Source organism: Ranitomeya variabilis, chromosome 1 (assembly GCF_051348905.1).
Source record: "Ranitomeya variabilis isolate aRanVar5 chromosome 1, aRanVar5.hap1, whole genome shotgun sequence".
Lineage (NCBI taxonomy): Eukaryota > Metazoa > Chordata > Amphibia > Anura > Dendrobatidae > Ranitomeya > Ranitomeya variabilis.
Window position 1 is genome coordinate 256,402,040 of NC_135232.1, and position 20,456 is coordinate 256,422,495.

The 20,456-nt window shown below is 43.8% G+C and overlaps 1 protein-coding gene across 2 annotated transcripts in view; it reads left to right on the forward strand.

Annotated features, from left to right (window-relative positions):
• The window catches only part of CHFR (checkpoint with forkhead and ring finger domains), a 63,452-nt gene extending 46,240 nt beyond the window's left edge, over positions 1-17,212 (forward strand). The window contains exons 16-18 of one of the 2 annotated variants that reach the window (XM_077293361.1): positions 28-135; positions 11,213-11,285; positions 14,886-17,212. In XM_077293361.1, the coding sequence (XP_077149476.1) occupies positions 28-135; positions 11,213-11,285; positions 14,886-14,928 (224 nt within the window). In that variant the 3' untranslated portion in view covers positions 14,929-17,212. The remainder of the gene's footprint in view (positions 1-27; positions 136-11,212; positions 11,286-14,885) is intronic. The other variant, XM_077293362.1, reaches the window with a different exon arrangement.
• The last annotated feature ends 3,244 nt before the right edge of the window (positions 17,213-20,456 follow it).

Consider the following 20,456-nt stretch of genomic DNA (forward strand, 5'->3'; position numbering starts at 1 on the left):
TTCAATTTTTTCATTTATCTTTTCCAGATTACAGGCTTAATGGTAATACTGTGCTTTGCTATTTCTGTGGCCTGCGTAACTTTCGAGATCTCACCTATCAATACAGACAAAACATCCCACCTTCTGAGTTACCAGGTACCTTCAGTTTTTGGCCTGTACTACAGCTTCGTATTACAAATTTTAGCTGAGTATTCATATTAGGGCTGAACGAATTGTTAGTTTGAGGATTCGAGCAATGATTACCTCCTGCGCATCACACTGGTCTCTAGATGACGGCTAAAGTGGTCGCAAATGTGACCAAATATTTTCAAACATCACTATGATGTTAGTTTGTAACCTTTAGGCTATGTGCACACGATGCAGATTTTGCTGCGGATCCGCAGCATTTCCGCAGCTGCGGGTCCGCAGCAGTTTCCCATGAGTTTACATTACAATGTAAACCTATGAGAAACAGAAAACGCAGTGCACATGCTGCGGAAAAAAACGCGCGGAAACGCAGCGGTTTACATTCCGCAGCATGTCACTTCTTTCTGCGGATTCCGCAGCGGTTTTACACCTGCTCCAATATAAAACTGCAGGTGTAAAACCGCAGTTAAATTCGCGATAAATCTGCAGCAAAAAACGCAGCGTTTTTGCCCTGCAGATTTATCAAATCCGCTGCGGAAAAATCCGCAGAGGACCATTCTACGTGTGCACATAGCCTTAAAGGGGAGGTCCGAAGGCAAACTAATTTTGCTCATAGCTCCCTATCTATTTAGTCCCATTTAAGCTATTTTCTAATGTACTTTCAATTCCCAAACTTTTCCTAACTACAGCTAGTGTATTCTTTTTCTATTTCCTGTCTGATGACGATTTGTTTTAGCATCGCCAGTGCATACTGAAACTAAATGACATCAAGAGGCAGAGGCTACAGTCACTTCACAGCCCCTACCACCAACCCTGAAACGAAGAGTCCTCAGTGACACTTGTTTCAGGTTCTGTGCTGTCCCGGCGGCATCTTCCCCTGTGGACGGCGGCTGTTGTGAATTCTGCTTTTGGGTTCCCTCCGGTGGTAGTAGGTGGTAATGCAGTTGTCCCTGGGTTGCAGTCCTGGTCAGGTGTGTCTGCTGATTGCAGTTCTGACTGGGGTATTTAGGTGTGCAGGATTCATTAGTCCTTGCCAGTTGTCAATTGTTGTTGGGAGGTGTTGGACCTCTGCCTGGTTCCTCCTGTCATTCTGCCAAATCCGCAAAGATAAGTGTCTGTTTTTTTTTCCTGTGGCACACATGCTGTGTGCTTCACAATTCAGTGCTATTCTTTGTGTTTTCTTGTCCAGCTTAGATTGTGTCAGTATTTTCTCAGTCTTGCTGGATTCTCTGGAGTGGCAGATATACATTCCATGTCTTTAGTTAGATTGTGGAACTTTTTGTATTATCTGCTGTGGATATTTTTGGAAGGGTTTTAATACTGACCGCCTAGTATTCTGTCCTATCCTTTCCTATTTAGCTAGAGTGGCCTCTTTTGCTAAATCCTGTTTTCTACCTGCGTGTGTCTATTCTTCTCCTACTCAGTCATTATTCGTGGGGGGCTGCCTATCCTTTGGGGGTCTGCTCTGAGGCAAGATAGCATTCCTATTTCCATCTATAGGGGTATTTAGTCCTCCGGCTGTGTCGAGGTGTCTAGGGTTTGTTAGGCACACCCCACGGCTACTTCTAGTTGCGGTGTTAGTTCAGGATTTGCGGTCAGTACAGGTTCCACCGACTCCAGAGAAAGTTTTCATGCGGCTCCAAGGTCACTGGATCATAACAGGCGGCGTCCCCCCTGTGCAAAGTGCTGTCTCTGCTCTGTCACCTCTGTGCACAGTGTCTGCTCTCTCTGCTTATTATTATTCCTATGACAGCAGAGCAGACACTGTGCATAGGTGAGACAGTGCAGGGACTGGACAGGGATAGCCCAGCCCCTGAAACGAGAGTCACTGACGCTTTGTGTCAGGGTGGTGGCAGGGGCTGTGACAGTGACCAAAGCCTCTGCCCAGTGATGATACTTCGTTTCAGAGAGATGGGGGGGCTGTGACAGTGACCAAAGCCTCTGCTCAGTGATGATGCTTCGTTTCAGAGAGATGGGGGGGCTGTGACAGTGGCCGCAACCTCTGCCTGTTGATGACACTTCATTTGAATATTTCAGCATGGGTCATCAGAACGGAAATAGAAAAAAAAGTAACTAGCTGTTAGAGATTGTAGTTGGAGAACGGTAGGGAATTTTTTTTTAAAGAAAATATATTACAAAATAGATTAGATTATGGGACTATAGAGATAAAGAATTAGTAATGGAAATCTATAATGGAAAGATTCTGTGTTTTGAAACCACTCCTGGATTTGGGTAACAAATATACTGACCAAATACACTGTGTGAATAAGACCCAATACTAAAGTTGCATACAGTTGTGGCCAAAAGTATTGACACCCCTGCAATTCTGTCAGATAAAACTCAGTTTCTTCCTGAAAATGATTGCAAACACAAATTCTTTGGTATTTTTATCTTCATTTAATTTGTCTTAAATGAAAAAAACACAAAAAGAATTGTCCTAAAGCCAAATTGGATATAATTCCACACCAAACATAAAAAAGGGTGGACAAAAGTATTGGCACTGTTTGAAAAATCATGTGATGCTTCTCTAATTTGTGTAATTAACAGCACCTGTGGCACCTAACAGGTTTTGGCAATAACTAAATCACACTTGCAGCCAGTTGACATGGATTAAAGTTGACTCAATCTCTGTCCTGTGTCCTTGTGTGTACCACATTGAGCATGGGGAAAAGAAAGAAGACCAAAGAACTGTCTGAGGACTTGAGAAACCAAATTGTGAGGAAGCATGAGCAATCTCAAGGCTGCAAGTCCATCTCCAAAGACCTGAATGTTCCTGTGTCTACCGTGCGCAGTGTCATCAAGAAGTTTAAAGCCCATGGCACTGTGGCTAACCTCCCTAGATGTGGACGGAAAAGAAAAATTGACAAGAGATTTCAACGCAAGATTGTGCGGATGTTGGATAAAGAACCTCGACTAACATCCAAACAAGTTCCAGCTGCCCTGCAGTCCGAGGGTACAACAGTGTCAACCCATACTATCCGTCGGCGTCTGAATGAAAAGGGACTGTATGGTAGGAGACCCAGGAAGACCCCACTTCTTACCCCGAGACACAAAAAAGCCAGGCTGGAGTTTGCCAAAACTTACCTGAAAAAGCCTAAAACGTTTTGGAAGAATGTTCTTTGGTCAGATGAGACAAAAGTAGAGCTTTTGGGGCAAAGCATCAACATAGAGTTTACAGGAGAAAAAAAGAGGCATTCAAAGAAAAGAACACGATCCCTACAATCAAACATGGCGGAGGTTCCCTGATGCTTTGGGGTTGCTTTGCTGCCTCTGACACTGGACTGCTTGACCGTGTGCATGGCATTATGAAGTCTGAAGACTATCAACAAATTTTGCAGCATAATGTAGGGCCCAGTGTGAGAAAGCTGGGTCTCCCTCAGAGGTCATGGGTCTTCCAGCAGGACAATGACCCAAAACACACTTCAAAAAGCACTAGAAAATGGTTTGAGAGAAAGCACTGGAGACTTCTAAGGTGGCCAGCAACGAGTCCAGACCTGAATCCCATAGAACACCTGTGGAGAGATCTAAAAATGGCAGTTTGGAGAAGGCACCCTTCAAATATCAGGGACCTGGAGCAGTTTGCCAAAGAAGAATGGTCTAAAATTCCAGCAGAGCATTGTAAGAAACTCATTGATGGTTACCGGAAGCGGTTGGTCGCAGTTATTTTGGCTAAAGGTTGTGCAACCAAGTATTAGGCTGAGGGTGCCAATACTTTTGTCTGGCCCATTTTTGGAGTTTTGTGTGAAATGATCAATGTTTTGCTTTTTGCTTCATTCTTTTGTGTTTTTTCATTTAAGACAAATTAAATGAAGATAATAATACCAAAGACGTGCTGGAAATTCCCTTCCTCCTTTCCAATAATACCAAAGAATGTTTTTGCAATTGTTTTCAGGAAGAAACTGAGTATTATCTGACAGAATTGCAGGGGTGTCAATACTTTTGGCCACAACTGTAGCTTCCCTGTGCACAGTCTCCCATACACAAGGATGTGTAAGTAGCCTAGTCTAATAGTTCTTTGAGAAGCCTGACCCTTCCAGCCTAATCTAGTTAGTCTATGTGGCTGTCCACATATCTAGAAAAAAAACTGGAAATGTGTCCGTTTTTGGTCCAGGTAAAAGATTGAAATCATAAATACAAGTCTGTGGATCTGTCAGAATCACAGATGTCACATTGATGCCACCTGTACGTTTGTGTTTAACACACTTTGGAAATGTTCACAGAAGTGTTTAAAAAAACTTTGTTTCATCCGGAAAAGCGAGATGATTTTTTTTTTTTTTTTTGTGCAGTCCCTTTTTTTTTTTTTTTTTTACAGCAGCTGCTATTAGTTACTTAGGCTACTTTCACACATCAGGTTTTTGCCGTTGGGCAGGATCTGGCAAATTTGTAAAAAAAAAAAAAAATAAATAAATTGGATCCGTTTCAGATTGTGAAAAACTGATGCAACGGATCCATTTTTTATTTTTTTTTTAAATGAACCTGGGGATAGAGTTTGGACTTCCTGTTCCGAGAGAGAGAGAGATGAAATGCATGGCCATCAGGCACAATCTGGCGCTAATACAACCCTATGAGAAAAAAACGGATCAGTTTTTTTAAAAACCTGCCGGATTGTGCCTAACGGTAAAAACCTGATGTGTGAAAGTAGCCTTACAGGACCATTTCCAGTTTCCTTTGTTACAGAATTGCAATGTATCCGTAAAGGTTGGATGCCACCATACTGTGGCTCCGTATGGCATGCAATTTTTATTTATTTATGTATTTTTACACACCCATAGACTTGAAAATTAGTACATGATGCAATTTTTCTCTGTCCCCCATGACTGCACCACGGAGAGAGGGTATCCGCCCACCAAGGACAGGAAACCTACATATAAAATGGCGGTACCTCTCCCGCATCAGTTTAGTTTCCTGTCCTTGATGGGAGACCTACAGAAGCCTACCTCGTTTGTCTTGGGATTCCGGGGCCAATCAGTCCGATCCAGGCAGCGGGGGTCCCCTGCCTCGGCCGGGGTGGTGACCCGAGGCGCCACCGCTGGGGTTAGCAAGCCTCTAGGGTGTGCGAGGAGAGGCGTCAAGGAGATGATCGCAGCCGCCTCTCCGGGTAAGAAACTCCGCAGCAGCAGCATCCCGGACTCGGGGGTCCCTCTGGGGGGGAAGGAGGCAGTATATTGGCTGCCTCCCCAAGAGTAAGTCTGCCATGGCTGGGGCTCCCAGGTGTTCCGGGAACCAGTATCAATGCGCGGTGCCATCTTGGGGGCGGTACTGTTGCAATGGCGTTCCCGGCGACACTGCGCATGCGCGAGAGAAGGATGCGATTTTGGCACAATGCATGACTGAGTATCCAGTCATTGTGCATGTGCGGGCATTAAAATCGCGCGGGCGCAAGGCAGGACTGGGTAATCCAGTCACTATTTAAAGGGGACAGCCCTGAGGTCGAACGCTTCTGATGGAGCTCTTCCAGCATTCCCCCAGCATTATGAGCGACCTGGACCCACAGGGATCACCCCTATCCAGATCTGCACCACCGCCGCAGCAGCAGCAGAAACGACGGCCACAAAAAGGACAAGCCTCCCACCACCAGGAGGTTACCGGCACAGGATGCTCGGAATCGCAGCACAGTAAAGGCTCCAGCGCAGCGTCCGGCACAAGGGATAATCCGACTGCAGATACAGATCATCCCCAACGGATACTAATGGGTCCACCAGGTGGTGAGTGATCTTCGTGAAAGCTAGTGGTTAATGAGGCCCTATATTTGTTTCTTTTATTTCTTTAGGGGAAGAAAAGCTCAGGGAAAACTAAACACAAAATATGCGCCCTTTGTAGAGAGGATTTTCGCTCTACTTGGGGGGAAAAAAGACTTTGCAGCTCATGTGCGCAGCAGACAGTTTGTGAAGGGCTTCCCAGGTTTGCAGCAGACCTCAAATCCTTGATAAAAAAAACCAGGTGGAAGACACCTTAAGATCCCTACAGGAGGGAAAAAAGCAAAGAAAGACCAGGCACAGATCCCCAACACCTGAGACCAGTGACACGGGTAGCGAAGAGGGGGACTCTGACACCTCTAACTCTTCTTCAACGTCATCTTCATCTTCCACTAGGGGTCGTACCTGCTTTCCTATAGAAGAGACTGATAGCCTTGTTAAAGCAGTTAGGAACACCATGGGGCTAACTGACCCTCACCCAAAAAAATCAGTACAGGACATTATGTTCGGGGGTCTCGAACAAAAAAAGAGGAGCGCCTTTCCGCTTAATGAGAAAATTCAGGCCTTAATTAAAAAAAGAGTGGAAAAAGCCCATAAGAAAGGCCCTGCTTACACCTAAGAGAAAATACCATTTTGATGACCAGTCTTGCTTCTTTTGAGAAAAAGCTCCCAAACTGGACGTTGCCATTGCCAAGGCATCTAAAAAATATGCCCTTCCCTCAAGGACATGGGAGTCCTGAAGGATCCCATGGACAAGAAAGCGGACGCGTTCCTAAAAAGCTCATGGGAAGCAGCTGGGGGAGGGTTAAAACCGGCGGTGGCCACCGCCTGCACATCCCGTTCCCGAATGGTCTGGCTAGATCAATTAGAAACTCAGCTTAAAAACAGGTCGTCTCGGGACACTATTCTGAACACCTTGCCAGTAATGCGGGGTGCACCTGCTTTCCTGGCAGATGCTTCCGGTGACCCAATTAGACTAGCTGCTAGATCAGCGTTTTTTTCTAACGCGGCCAGGCGGGCCCTTTGGCTTAAAGGGAACCTGTCACCCCCAAAATCGATGGTGAGGTAAGCCCACCGTCATCAGGGGCTTATCTACAGCATTCTGTAATGCTGTAGATAAGCCCCCGATGTATCCTGAAAGATGAGAAAAAGAGGTTAGATTATACTCACCCAGGGGCGGTCCCGCTGCGGTCCGGGTCCGATGGGTGTCTCAGGTCCGGTACGGAACCTCCCATCTTCATTCCATGATGTCCTCTTATGGTCTGGGACTCTTTGACCTGTCCCGGCACCTGCGCACTGCAGTACTTTGCTCTGCCCTCAACAGGGCAGGCAAAGTACGCCTGCGCCGCGGCGTGAAGACCAGAAGAGGACGTCGTGGAATGAAGATGGGAGGCTACGGACCAGTCCTGAGACACCCATCAGACCCGGACCGCCCCTGGGTGAGTATAATCTAACCTCTTTTTCTCCTCTTTTAGGTAACATCGGGGGCTTATCTACAGCATTACAGAATGCTGTAGATAAGCCCCTGATAACGGTGGGCTTACCTCACCATCGATTTTGGGGGTGACAGGTTCCCTTTAAGTGTTGGCCAGGGGATCTTCAAACAAAATCGAAGTTATGTACCATCCCACTTTAGATGACATCTTGGATAAAGCGGGGGGATAAAAAGAAGTCGTTCCCTATCCTCGCTTATCCTTCCTACAGGAGGCCCTTTTGGAACAAGAGGTTTATCCGTAGGAAGCCTGGGAAAAATCCGGATATAGGGGAAGACAAGAAAAACAAAAACAAGGGGTTCATGTTCAATATGAGCCCCATTGACAACAAAAAGCCCGCCCAATTAATTTTTGCCCCAAGTGGGGGGGGAAGGCTTTCACTCTCTCTGTCTGGGAGAAAATTACCAACAGTCCATGGATATTGGACATAATAAATTTGGGACTAAAACTAAAATTTCACAAACTTCCTCATCCCTCCTTCATGACAACATCTCTGAGATCGTCAGTAAAGGAACAACTGGCGTTAGAACAAGAGATTATGGGACTAACAGACAAAGGGGTTCTTCTAGAGGTTCCCCTCCAAGAAAGAGGAAAAGTATATTACTCCCCCCTTTTCCTGAGGAAAAAAACGGACGGGTCCTACAGGACAATTATAAATTTGAAGAATCTAAACAACTATCTCAATGTGCAGCCATTCAAGATGGAAACAATAAAAACATCAATAAAAATGTTGTTTCCACTTTGTTTTATGGCAGTCCTAGACTTGAAGGATGCATATTACCATGTCCCGATCCACAAAGAGCATCATAAATTCCTCAGGATAGCAGTCCATATCAAGGGGGTGATAAGACATTTCCAATTCGCAGCCCTCCCCTTCGGACTAGCCATAGCACCTCGAGTTTTCGCCAAGCTGGTAGCAGAGGTAATGGCCCACCTGAGGGAGCAAGACACGCTGATTGTGCCATATCTCGACGATTTCGTAGTAATCGGCAATTCTCCTCAGCATTGCAAAAGCCAATTAAAAAAAGATCATGCACTCCTTAGAAAGCCTAGGCATATCTGGGCATCACATTAGACTCTATCAGGCAGAAAAAATGCAAAGGATGGTGGGACTAGTATCCAGAATGAGGGATCTCCCCACCATATCCCTACGTCAAGCTATGTCCCTCCTGTGATCTATGACCGCATGCATTCCTGCAGTCCAATGGGCTCAACTTCATTCGAGAGATCTTCAATGGCAAATTTTATCAGAAGAAGTTTCTCTAGAAGGAAATTTAGAAGGTCGGTTCAGTTTATCTCCAAATACAATTCTCTCGCTAGATTGGTGGATGTCGCAGAACAATCTGTCCCGAGGTGTCCCTTGGGTAACCCTGGTATTAAAAGTAGTGACTACAGACGCAAGTCCCAGCGGGTAGGGGCCCATCTGAACGATCTCATAGCTCAGGGGTCTGGTCAGACAACCTGAAGGGTGTATCTTCCAACATGAAAGAACTACTTACAGTCAAATTTGCACTCTTAGAATTCCTAAATCCCCTTCACTCTCATCATATCAGAGTTATGCCAGACAACAGAGTAGTGGTAGCGTACCTGAATCACCAAGGAGGTCTCTGCTCCCAGTCTCTAATGGAAGTAACAAGATAAATCTTCCAGATAGCCGAGAACAACCTACAGTCCTTGTCAGGCCTTCACATAAAGGGGGTGGACAATTACAGAGCAGACTTTGAGTCGATCCCGTCTGAAACAGGGGGAATGGGAATTGAACCAGGCCATGTTCAACCAAATCTCGGAAAGGTGGGGAGTACCAGACATAGATCTCTTTGCGAACAATCTGAACAAGAAGGTAGACACCTTTTTGCTCCCAATCGCTCTAATACCAACAGTCCTGAGGAAAATACGGGAAGACAGAGCTCGTGTAGTCTTGATAGCTCCATTCTGGCCAAAGAGGGTATGGTTTTCCTGGATGAGAAGGATGTCTATCTCCGACCCTTGGGTACTACCGGATCTTCCAGATCTCCTCTCCCAGGGACTAGTACAACATCCGCAGGTTGCAAGTTTACACTTGACCGCCTGGAATTTGAAAGGGAGCTGTTAGAAAATAGAGTTTTTTCACTGGGGCTGGTGTCTGATTTCCTACTTTGCAGCAGGGTAATTACGACTAAACAGTATGGGAAAATATGGAAAAAATTCCTGTCGTCCTCAGGCGCCAAACTAGGTGAAGAAGAGCAGCAGGGAGGTCAAGGCCTGTACCCTTACGGAGTGTCCCTCTGTGGGATTTAAATTTAGTTTTTACGGCCCTGACTAAACCTCCCTTTGAACCCTTGGCAGATGTCCCATTGAGAATCCTATCTCTTAAAACATCACTATTGTCGCCACATAGGGTTAGTGACATATAAGCTGTGTCAGCCAACCCCCCTTTCACTCAATTCCTGAATGATAGGGCGGATCAGTTTTGAGAACAACCCTATCTCCCAAAAGTAGCTTGTCGTTTCCATAGAACGCAGGAGATATCTCTTCCCTACTTTTGTCCTAATCCCAAAAATAAGGAGAAAGAGTCCTTACACACATTGGATTTTAGGAGATGCTTGATCCATTACATAGAAGCCACTAGGGAGTGTAGGGAGGATGGATCTCTTTTTGGCTGTTTCCAGGGTCCCCGAAAGGGGAAAAAAGCCTCCAAAAGCACCCTAGCAAGGTGGATCAGAGACGCCATCAGCCTGTCGTACTCTTCAAGTGGGGTACCAGTCCCGGGAGAAATCAGAGCACACTCAATGAGAGCGGTAGCAACCTCCTGGGCGGAAAGGGCTTCAATTAATCAGATATGTAGAGCTGCTACCTGGTCTTCACCCTCTACATTCTATAAGCACTATAGATTGGACCTTCTTTCTTCCTCAGACCTCACCTTTGGGAAAAGGGTGCTGGAAGCGGTGGGCCCTCCCTAATGTACAGTCTCTGCAATTCTCTCTGAGGTGCCGTTATGGGGGACAGAGAAAAATAAGGTTACTTACCGATAACGGTATTTCTCTGATAACGGTATTTCTCTGAGCCCATGACGGCACCCGTACATTCCCTCCCTTCACGTATGGGTGTGCACACTAATAAAATGTCCCTATGCTAATACCTAAGTAAATAGCCACGCGGTATCTCTGTTTGGACTTCGAGTAATGTTGAAATTATATTCTGTTATTAACCTAAGCTCCCATCATGCTCTGTAAACAACTGATGCGGGAGAGAGGTACTGCCTTTTTATCTGTAGGTTTCCGGTCCTTGGTTGTGGATCCCCTCTCTCCGTGGTGCCGTCATGGGCTCAGAAAAAAAACAGTTATCGGTAAGTAACTATATATTTTTTTTTTACCACACAGTCAGTGTAAAAAATAAAAATAAAAAAATCGATCATCTGCATTGCCCTATTGAATAATGGTCCAAGTGCTTGTCCGTTCTTTTGATGGACAGCACTTGAACCAAAAATACGGATGCGTGAACGTTACCCAATTAGTAGGTTTTGTTTGGTAGCATATGAGGAAAAACATTGGTGGTCAGTGTTTCCATTTTTACCATCATTGTTTCATCAAACACTGATGAAACTCTGTTCATTTTTTTCACGTATGTGATAAAACGGGTACCTGAATGAGGCCTTATGGTGTGGCTGAAAGTCCTCCCACTACAGCGATCGCCTCCCGATATTGGTACTAAACCGTGCGGACACAGATTGGTCACTGCACATATTCTAGTCTATAGGTAGAGGAATTTATTTTCCTCACTCATATAGTGCCATAAATTGCACAGCGCTTTACAGACAGGTGAGTGTTACTGTTATTTGGTTTAGAGGAGTTGATGACTCTGTATTGGAGCGGCTCTACAGATATTGTATTAATGAAAAGTACTTTGTGTTCCTTTCAGTGGCAGTGACATCGAGACCAAATTGTTACTGGGGAAGAAACTGCAGAACTCAGGTTAAAGCGCACCATGCCATGTGAGTATTGTAGATCATAGGTAATGTGGCAGGACACCAGAATCCTGTCATGTTAGGCTGGTTTTACACTTGCGTTTTGATCTGCATGTGGTGAAAAAACGCATGAAAACGCATGCAAACGGTGCGTTTTTTAGACGCATGCGTTTTTGCGGCAAAAAAAAAATGCGGCAAAACGCGGCGTTTTCCTGCGTTTACATGCGTTTTTTCCTGCGTTTGCGTTTTTGAAACGCATGCTGAGAAGTGTGTGACAGCTACCAATCATCAAAATCAACTAGAAAACACACTATTAATAGAATTAGTTAGGGTTAGGATCCCTAGGGTTAGGCGTAGCTTTTTATTAGAATGTCCTGGTCACCAGGTCACTGATAAGCCACCCCCCACCATCAAGGTGATAAAGGGATCCAAACCCTACCCCTAACCCTAACCATAGGGATCCAAACCCTACCCCTAACCATAACCCTTGGGATCCTAACCCTAACCATAGGGATCCAAACCCTAACCTTACCCCTAACCATAACCCTAGGGATCCTAACCCTAAGGGTTAGGATGCTAACCCTAAGGGTTAGGGTTAGGATCCCTAGGGTTAGGGTTAGGATCCCTAGGGTTACTAGGGATCCTAACCTTAGGGTTAGGGTTTGGATCCCTATGGTTAGGGTTAGGGTTTTCTTGGTTGGTTTTCGCGGCAAAAAAACGCCGCTAGAAATTACTACAGGTTGCATTTCTGCAAATGAACGCACGCGTCAAAAAACGCATGCGTTGCCGAAAACGCATCAAAACGCATGCGAAAAAACGCATGCGTTTTTAATGTTAAGTATAGGAAAAAAACGCATGCGTTTTTTAGCGCTAAAACGCAGCTTACAAAAACGCAAGTGTGAAACCAGCCTTAGTGGTAGTTTTGTTATCCTTTCATGTAACCCGCTTATCAAACACATGTACAGGCTCTGTTCACGTTGGCATCATATAACTTTTTAGTTTTTTGTTTGTTTTTTTTCGGTAAACTATGCCATCAGTGCCATTGGTATCAGTGAGGCTGTTTATGGTTTTGGTTAGTTGTTTTTGCAGAAAATATAGAAGTCTCTCCTTTTGAGAAAAAATTTTTTTGTGCGGTCAGCTTCAGCAAGGTTAGATATCAAGAATAGAGGGGTCCCCACGCCAAATTTTTTAATTATTCAAATAAATAATTTTAAAAAAACGGTGTGGGGTCCCACCTATTTTTGACAATCAGCCTTCCTAAAGCTCACAGCTGAGGGCTGGTATCCTCAGGCTGGTAAGGGACCATGGATATTGACTGCCCCTCCCCACCCAACCTTAAAATAGCAGCCTGCAGCTGCCCAGAAAAGGCACATCTATTAGATGTGCCAATTCTGGCGCTTTGCCCGGCTCTTCCCACTTGCCCTGTAGCGGTGGCAAGTGGGGTAATATTTGTGGGGTTGATGTCACCGGTGACATCAATTCCCCGGCTTAGCAATGGTGAAGCGTCTATAAGACACCTATCCATTACTTATCCTATAGTTGTGTGATAAATACAGACTAGTTTCCAAAATGGTGTCACTTGTGAGGGGTTTCCAGTGTTTAGACACATCAGGAGCTCTCCAAACGCAACATGGCGTCCGATCTCAATTCCAGCCAATTTTGCATTGAAAAGTCAAACGGCGCTCCTTCCCTTCCGAGCTCTGCCATGCGCCCAAACAGTGGTTTACCGGTATATATATATTGGGTATCGGCGTACTTGGGACAAATTTCACAACAACTTTTGGGGTCCAATTTCTCCTGTTACCCTTGGTAAAATAAAAAAATGAATTACATTTTTTGTGAAAAAAAAGTTAAATGTTCATTTTTTTTTTTTTTTTAAACATTCCAAAAATTCTTGTGAAGCACCTGAAGGGTTAATAAACATCTTGAATGTGATTTTGAGCACCTTGAGGGGTGCAGTTTTTAGAATGGTGTCACGTTTGGGTAATTTCTATCATATAGACCCCTCAAAGTGATTTCAAATGAGATGTGGTCCCTAACCAAAAATGGTGTTGTAAAAATGAGAAATCGCTGGTCAACTTTTAACCCTTATAACTCCCTAACAAAAAAAAATGTTGGTTCCAAAATTGTGCTGATCTAAAGTAGACTTGTGGGAAATGTTACTTTTAAGTATTTTGTATGACATTATCTCTGTGATTTAAGGGCATAAAAATTCAAAGTTGGATAATTGCGAAATTTTCACCAAATTTCTGTTTTTTTCACAAATAATCGCAAGTCATATCAAAGAAATGTTACCACTAACATGAAGGTACAATATGTCATGAAAAAACAGTGTTAGAATTACCGGGATCCATTGAAGAGTTCCAGAGTTATTACCTCATAAAGGGACAGTGGTTAGAATTGTAAAAATTGGCTTGGTCATTAACATGCAAACCACCTTCGGGGGGTAAAGGGGTTAAACTTTCTTAAACAAGGAGATCCAGGACTCCAATACAACATCCTTTGATACATCAAGTATCCTTTGATGTTTCAAGGAATGTCGTAATATCTAGTGCCACCACTTTGAATTTGGCAGGATAAATCATAAAGTACTGAACTTTTAGTGAGCTTAATTTCCTTTTGACATCCATAAACATAGCTCTCCTCTGCTGCCCACCAAGCCTGATATCTTGCGAGCCTTTCTGAAGATAATATCTCGATCCTTATAATGTAGTATTTTAATAAAGACTGGCTAACAAGGTCTGCCCACTGGTCCCTATCTAGACAGGACCTTGTGGGTGCTTTCCATCTCAAATAGGTGAGTAAGGACTTATTTCGCAAAGGTGTCAAGGAGCCATTTTCAAAAAAGACGTCTGGATCCCCTACTTCCACTTTCTCCAGGACTCCCACCAATCTTAATGTTGTTAAGTCTCTGGCAGTTTTCTAGATCCTTAGCTCTGGCCAACAACTCTGCCACCACCTGTGCGTGATTTTTTACATCTTTATGGACAGGAGCCACATGGTTCTTCCAGCTCTTACCAAGCCCTCAATGCCCATGGTACGTTCTGCTCTTTTCTGAACATCCAGTTGGATTATGGAGAGAGTTTCCTGATTGTAGCCTACTTGGCTTGTTAGAGCATTGAGGGTTGAGATGCACTTATTTACTGCATTTAGAACATACAACAGAGGAGAGTTACTAGGTGGTGTATTCACCTTGACACTCTTTGTGCATCCTCCCTCTGAAGAACCTCCCATCTCAGTGAACCCCCTTGAAGAAAAAGCCATTTCACAGTCTCCGTCCTGATCAGTTTCCACCACAAGAGCAAAATAAGGAGATTCAGTTTGGGATTCGTTTGGGAACCCCTGCACTTTCCCTGTTAACCTTTGGGGCCTGGGTGTTATTTATACAACATGTGGTTGTATCCAGTCTAAGCAATTAATTTGCCAACTAAATAGCGAAGTCTTTGTGTTAGCCTGGTTCAGTGTACTTGACCACAGATTAATCTGTGAATTAATATTATTATTGATGGGTGATATGTTATTTTTAGTAAATGAATTTCTTATTTAGTTAGTATTGATTTAAAAAAAAAACTAATGCTCCAATAATGCTATAAAGATCAAAAGGCAAAATATTTCTTCTCTTTCCAGGAAATTCAATCACATCTGTGAACAAACACGCTTCAAGAACTAAGACTGGTAGCATCTGGAAGAACAGCGACCTGTAGAATTTTGCTATGATGCTCTCAAAAAGAGACATTCAGGAGGATGTGAAGATTCCTGCGATCTTAGAGTGCAGCACCCTGTTTCTAGCTTACACTGTACCAGACATTGGTACACAATGAGGGTTACTGTTGGGTTTGTTTAATATGTTGAGATATGGTTTGAGGACAGGCAATTGACTAATTATACAATGCAAAATACCTTTCTTCCAGTTTGGGTTAATGACTGGTTTAACATTTGAAGCATCTGCCTAATGACTGTGGCTGCACATCGCTCTATTGCGGTTATCGATGAACATTATAGTATTGTAAATGGCCTGTTTTGTTCATCAGTTAATATGTCTTATTTAAAGATTCACACTGAATATATTGCAGGTTACCCACTATTCTAGTGTGCTTTCCATTCAGGGAAATTGGTTCAAAAATTACAGCCATTGGTTTGTTATGCACTTGACTAGTCTGCTTCTCTTTTCTGTATAAGGGCTAGAATGAAGCGAATAATTTTTCCTGACATCTAATTGATTCTTGGAAAATCCTACTCTGCACTGTGGCTCCTGTGTATGTGATCTGCATAACTGAATATTTTTGTTGCTGATGGAAAATGCCTGCAACCCTGAATATTCACTTCTGGAACAGCTATGTCTTATAAGTACCCTGTATCATTCCTGATACTATATATATTTTGTTTTTGTACACAGACTATCGACATGTTATAAGAACACACTGTATAGTACAGGGAAATTGAAGCAATCATTCTAGTAAATGTTTATACCTCAAAAGCTGAATTATCTGTCTATTACACAATGTTGCTTATCTACTGTAGTCAGTGCAATGGATAAACCTTGTATTTTACTTTTTTGCAAACTTTAATTTGCATAGACCTCTGAAGTGTTAACATTTTTTGTGCATATTTAAACAGTAGGGAAAATAAGTATTTGATCCCTTGCTGATTTTGTAAGTTTGCCCACTGACAAAGACATGAACAGTCTAATTTTAAGGGTAGGCTAATTTTAACATTGAGAGATAGAATATCAAAAATAAAATCCAGAAAATCACACTGTAAAATTATATAAATTTATTTGCATTTTGCAGTAAGAAATAAGTATTTGATCCCCTACCAAAAATTAATAGTTCTGGCTCCTACAGACCAGTTAGACTCTCCTAATCAACTCGTTACCTGCATGTAAGACATAAGACTCCTGTCCACAGACTCAATCAGTCAGACTCTAACCTCTACAACATGGCCAAGAAAACCATTGGTAACACATAACGCCATAAAGGTTCACAATCTTGCAGTGCCCGCAAGGTCCCCCTGCTCAAGAAGGCACATGTGCAGGCCTGTCTGAAGTTTGCTAATGAACACCTGGATGATTCTGTGAGTGATTGGGAGAAGGTGCTGTGGTCAGATGAGACAAAAATTGAAGTCTTTGGCATTACCTCAACTCGCCATGTTTGAAGGGAGAGAAATGCTGCCTATGACCCAAAGAACACCATGCCCACTGTCAAGCATGGAGGTGGATACATTATGTTTTGGATGTGTTTCTCTGCTAAGGGCACAGGACTTCTTCACTGCATCAGTGTTAGAATGGATGGAGCCATGTACCATAAAATCCTGAGTGACAACCTCCTTCTCTCTGCCAGGACATTAAAAATGGGTCGTGGTTGGGTCGGGTCTTCCAGCAAGACAATGTCCCAAAACATACAACCAAGGCAACAAAGGAGTGGCTCAAAAAGAAGCACATTAGAGTCATGCAGTGGCCTAGCCAATCTCCAGACCTTACAAAATCAGCAAGGGATCAAATACTTCCCCCACTGTATGTACATTTGGGTTAAAGGGCTGGTACCCCTACTTTCAGTAATCGAAATGCTTATGGGTCTTCATATCTTATAAATATCTTCACTGGTATAACAGGATCTGATGTAATACCGTATATAGTATACTTCCAGCAATGATGTAACTTGAAGCTTATGTGCCCCAATGCAAAAGTTCCAACAGGGGAATAATACTAGTCAGAGAATTTGGATTCCAACTTGAACTTCTCCCCAGGGCCCAGATATCATTGCACCCCCACTATGTTTATACCCTTGACTGAAACTTTACTCTGCTGTTAAATGGAACTAGTAGTATTTACTGTTCTTATTCTTCTCCAGCACTTGTGATAGGATTCTTGAAGTACATGGACATACAGAACAGGGACATTTGGAAAACGTCATTAATACATAGTATATGACAATATATAAAAATTTTTTGTTTATAAAGCTTTTGAGTATAAATGGCAGTCAGCAGTGGCACCTGTACCTTGCATGAATAGCCATCAGTCTGTGTACGCTCCAATGTCCTGCCATTAAAAATGGAGCCAGCTGATGACTGTCCAAATCTGTTTGAGGTAACATTTCATTGGTAACAGCAGTGTATCCTGATCTTTCTTGCAACTTGTTAATATACAACCCCTGGCAAAAAATTATGGAATCACTGGCCTTGGAGGATGTTCATTCAGTTATTTAATTTTGTAGAAAAAAAGCAGATCACAGACATGGCACAAAACTAAAGTAATTTCAAATTGCAACTTCCTGGCTTTAAGAAACACTAAAAATGAACAATGAACAAAAAATGCGGTAGTCATAGTGGTTACTTTTTTTTTTTTAACCAACCATAGGGAAAAATTATGGAGTCACTCAATTCTGAGGAAAAAATTATGGAATCATGAAAAACAAAAAAAAACACTCCAACACATCACTAGTATTTTGTTGCACCACCTTTGGCTATTAAAGCAGCTTGCAGTCTCTGAGGCATGGACTTAATGAGTGTCAAACAGTACTCTCCATCAATCTAGCTCCAACTTTCTCTGATTGCTGTTGCAGGATGGAGCCTTGTCATGGACCATTTTCTTCAACTTCCACCTAAGATTTTCAATTGGATTGAGATCCGGACTATTTGCAGGCCATGACATTGACCTTATGTGTCTTTTTTCAAGGAATGTTTTCACAGTTTTTGCTCTATGCTAGGATGCATTATCATCTTGAAAAATGATTTCATCATCCCCAAACATCCTTTCAATTGATGGGATAAGAAAAGTGTCCAAAATATCAACATAAACTTGTGCATTTATTGAAGATGTAATGACAGCCATCTCCCCAGTGCCTTTACCTGACATGGAGCCCCATATCCTCAATGACTGTGGACATTTGCATGTTCTCTTCAGGCAGTCATCTTTATAAATCTCATTGGAACAGCACCAAACGAGTTCCAGCATCATCACCTTGTCCAATGCAGATTCGTGATTCATCACTGAATATGACTTTCACCCAGTCATCCACAGTCCACGATTGCTTTTCCTTAGCCCATTGTAGCCTTGTTTTTTTCTGTTTAGGTGTTAATGATGGCTTTCGTTTAGCTTTTCTTTATGCAAATCACATTTCCTTTAGGCGTTTTCTTACAGTTTTCTTACAGTTTCTTACAGTTCGGTCACAGATGTTGACTCCAGTTTCCACCCATTCATTCCGCATTTGTTTTGTTGTGCATTTCCTGATTTGGAGACACATTGCTTTAAAGGGACTCTGTCACCTGAATTTGGAGGGAACAATTTTCAGCCATAGAGGCGGGGTTTTTGGGTGTTTGATTCACCCTTTCCTTACCCGCTGGTTGCAATATTGAATTGAAGTTCATTCTCTGTCCTCCATAGTACAGGCGTGCACAAGGCAAGATTGCCTTGTGCAGGCATGTACTACGGAGGACAGAGAATGAACTTCAATCCAATATTGCAGCCAGCATGCAGCCAGCGGGTAAGGAAAGGGTGAATCAAACACCCGAAAACCCCACCTCTATGGCTGAAAATTGTTCCCTCCAAATTCAGGTGACAGAGTCCCTTTAAGTTTCCGGTCTTGACGCTGTGATGTCTTCCTTGGTCTACCAGTATGTTTGCCTTTAACAACCTTCCCATGTTGTTTGTATTTGGTCCAGATTTTAGACACACCTGACTGTGAACAACCAACATCTTTTGCGACATTGCGTGATGATTTACCCTCTTTTAAGAGTTTGATAATCCTCTCCTTTGTTTCAATTGACATCTCTCCTGTTGGAGCCATGATTCATGTCAGTCCACTTGGTGCAACAGCTCTCCAAGGTGTGATCACTCCTTTTTAGGCCAGTCTCACACGTCCAGATTAGTGTTGAGCATTCCGATACCGCAAGTATCGGGTATCGGCCGATACTTGCGGGTATCGGAATTCCGATACCGAGATCCGATACTTTTGTGGTATCGGGTATCGGTATCGAAACAACATTAATGTGTAAAATAAAGAATTAAAATAAAAAATATTGCTATACTCACCTCTCCGACGCAGCCTGGACCTCACCGAGGGAACCGGCAGCGTTCTTTGCTTAAAATGCGCGCGTTTACTTCCTTCCGTGACGTCACGGCTTGTGATTGGTCGCGTGCCGCCCATGTGGCCGCGACGCGACCAATCACAGCAAGCCGTGACATAATTTTCAGGTCCTGAATGCCTAATTCTAGGCATTCAGGATTTTAAAATTACGTTCCGGCTTGTGATTGGTCGCGTCGCGGTCACATGGGCGACGCGACCAATCACAAGCCGTGACGTCACGGGAGGCAGGAAACGCGCGCATTTTAAAATTACGTCACGGCTTGTGATTGGTTGCGTGCTGCCCATGTGACCGCGACGCGACCAATCACAGCAAGCCGTGACGTAATTTCAGGTCCTGAATGCAGAATTAGGCATACAGGACCTGAAATTACGTCACGGCTTGCTGTGATTGGTCGCGTCGCGGTCACATGGGCGGCACGCAACCAATCACAAGCCGTGACGTAATTTTAAAATGCGCGCGTTTCCTGCCTCCCGTGACGTCACGGCTTGTGATTGGTCGCGTCGCCCATGTGACCGCGACGCGACCAATCACAAGCCGGAACGTAATTTTAAAATCCTGAATGCCTAGAATTAGGCATTCAGGACCTGAAAATTACGTCACGGCTTGCTGTGATTGGTCGCGTCGCGGCCACATGGGCGGCACGCGACCAATCACAAGCCGTGACGTCACGGAAGAAGTAAACGCGCGCATTTTAAGCAAAGAACGCTGCCGGTTCCCTCGGTGAGGTCCAGGCTGCGTCGGAGAGGTGAGTATAGCAATATTTTTTATTTTAATTCTTTATTTTACACATTAATATGGATGCCAGGGCCTGAAGGAGAGTTTCCTCTCCTTCAGACCCTGGGAACCATCCGGGATACCGTCCGATACTTGAGTCCCATTGACTTGTATTGGTATCGGTATCGGATTAGATCCGATACTTTGCCGGTATCGGCCGATACTTTCCGATACCGATACTTTCAAGTATCGGACGGTATCGCTCAACACTAGTCCAGATAATTCCGGTACCGGAAAAAAATCAGTACCGGAGTTATCCGTGTAGGCCATCCGTGTGGCACACATGCGGCAGCCGTGTGCCGCCTGGGCACCACACGGACCATGCAGGAGAGACAGCGC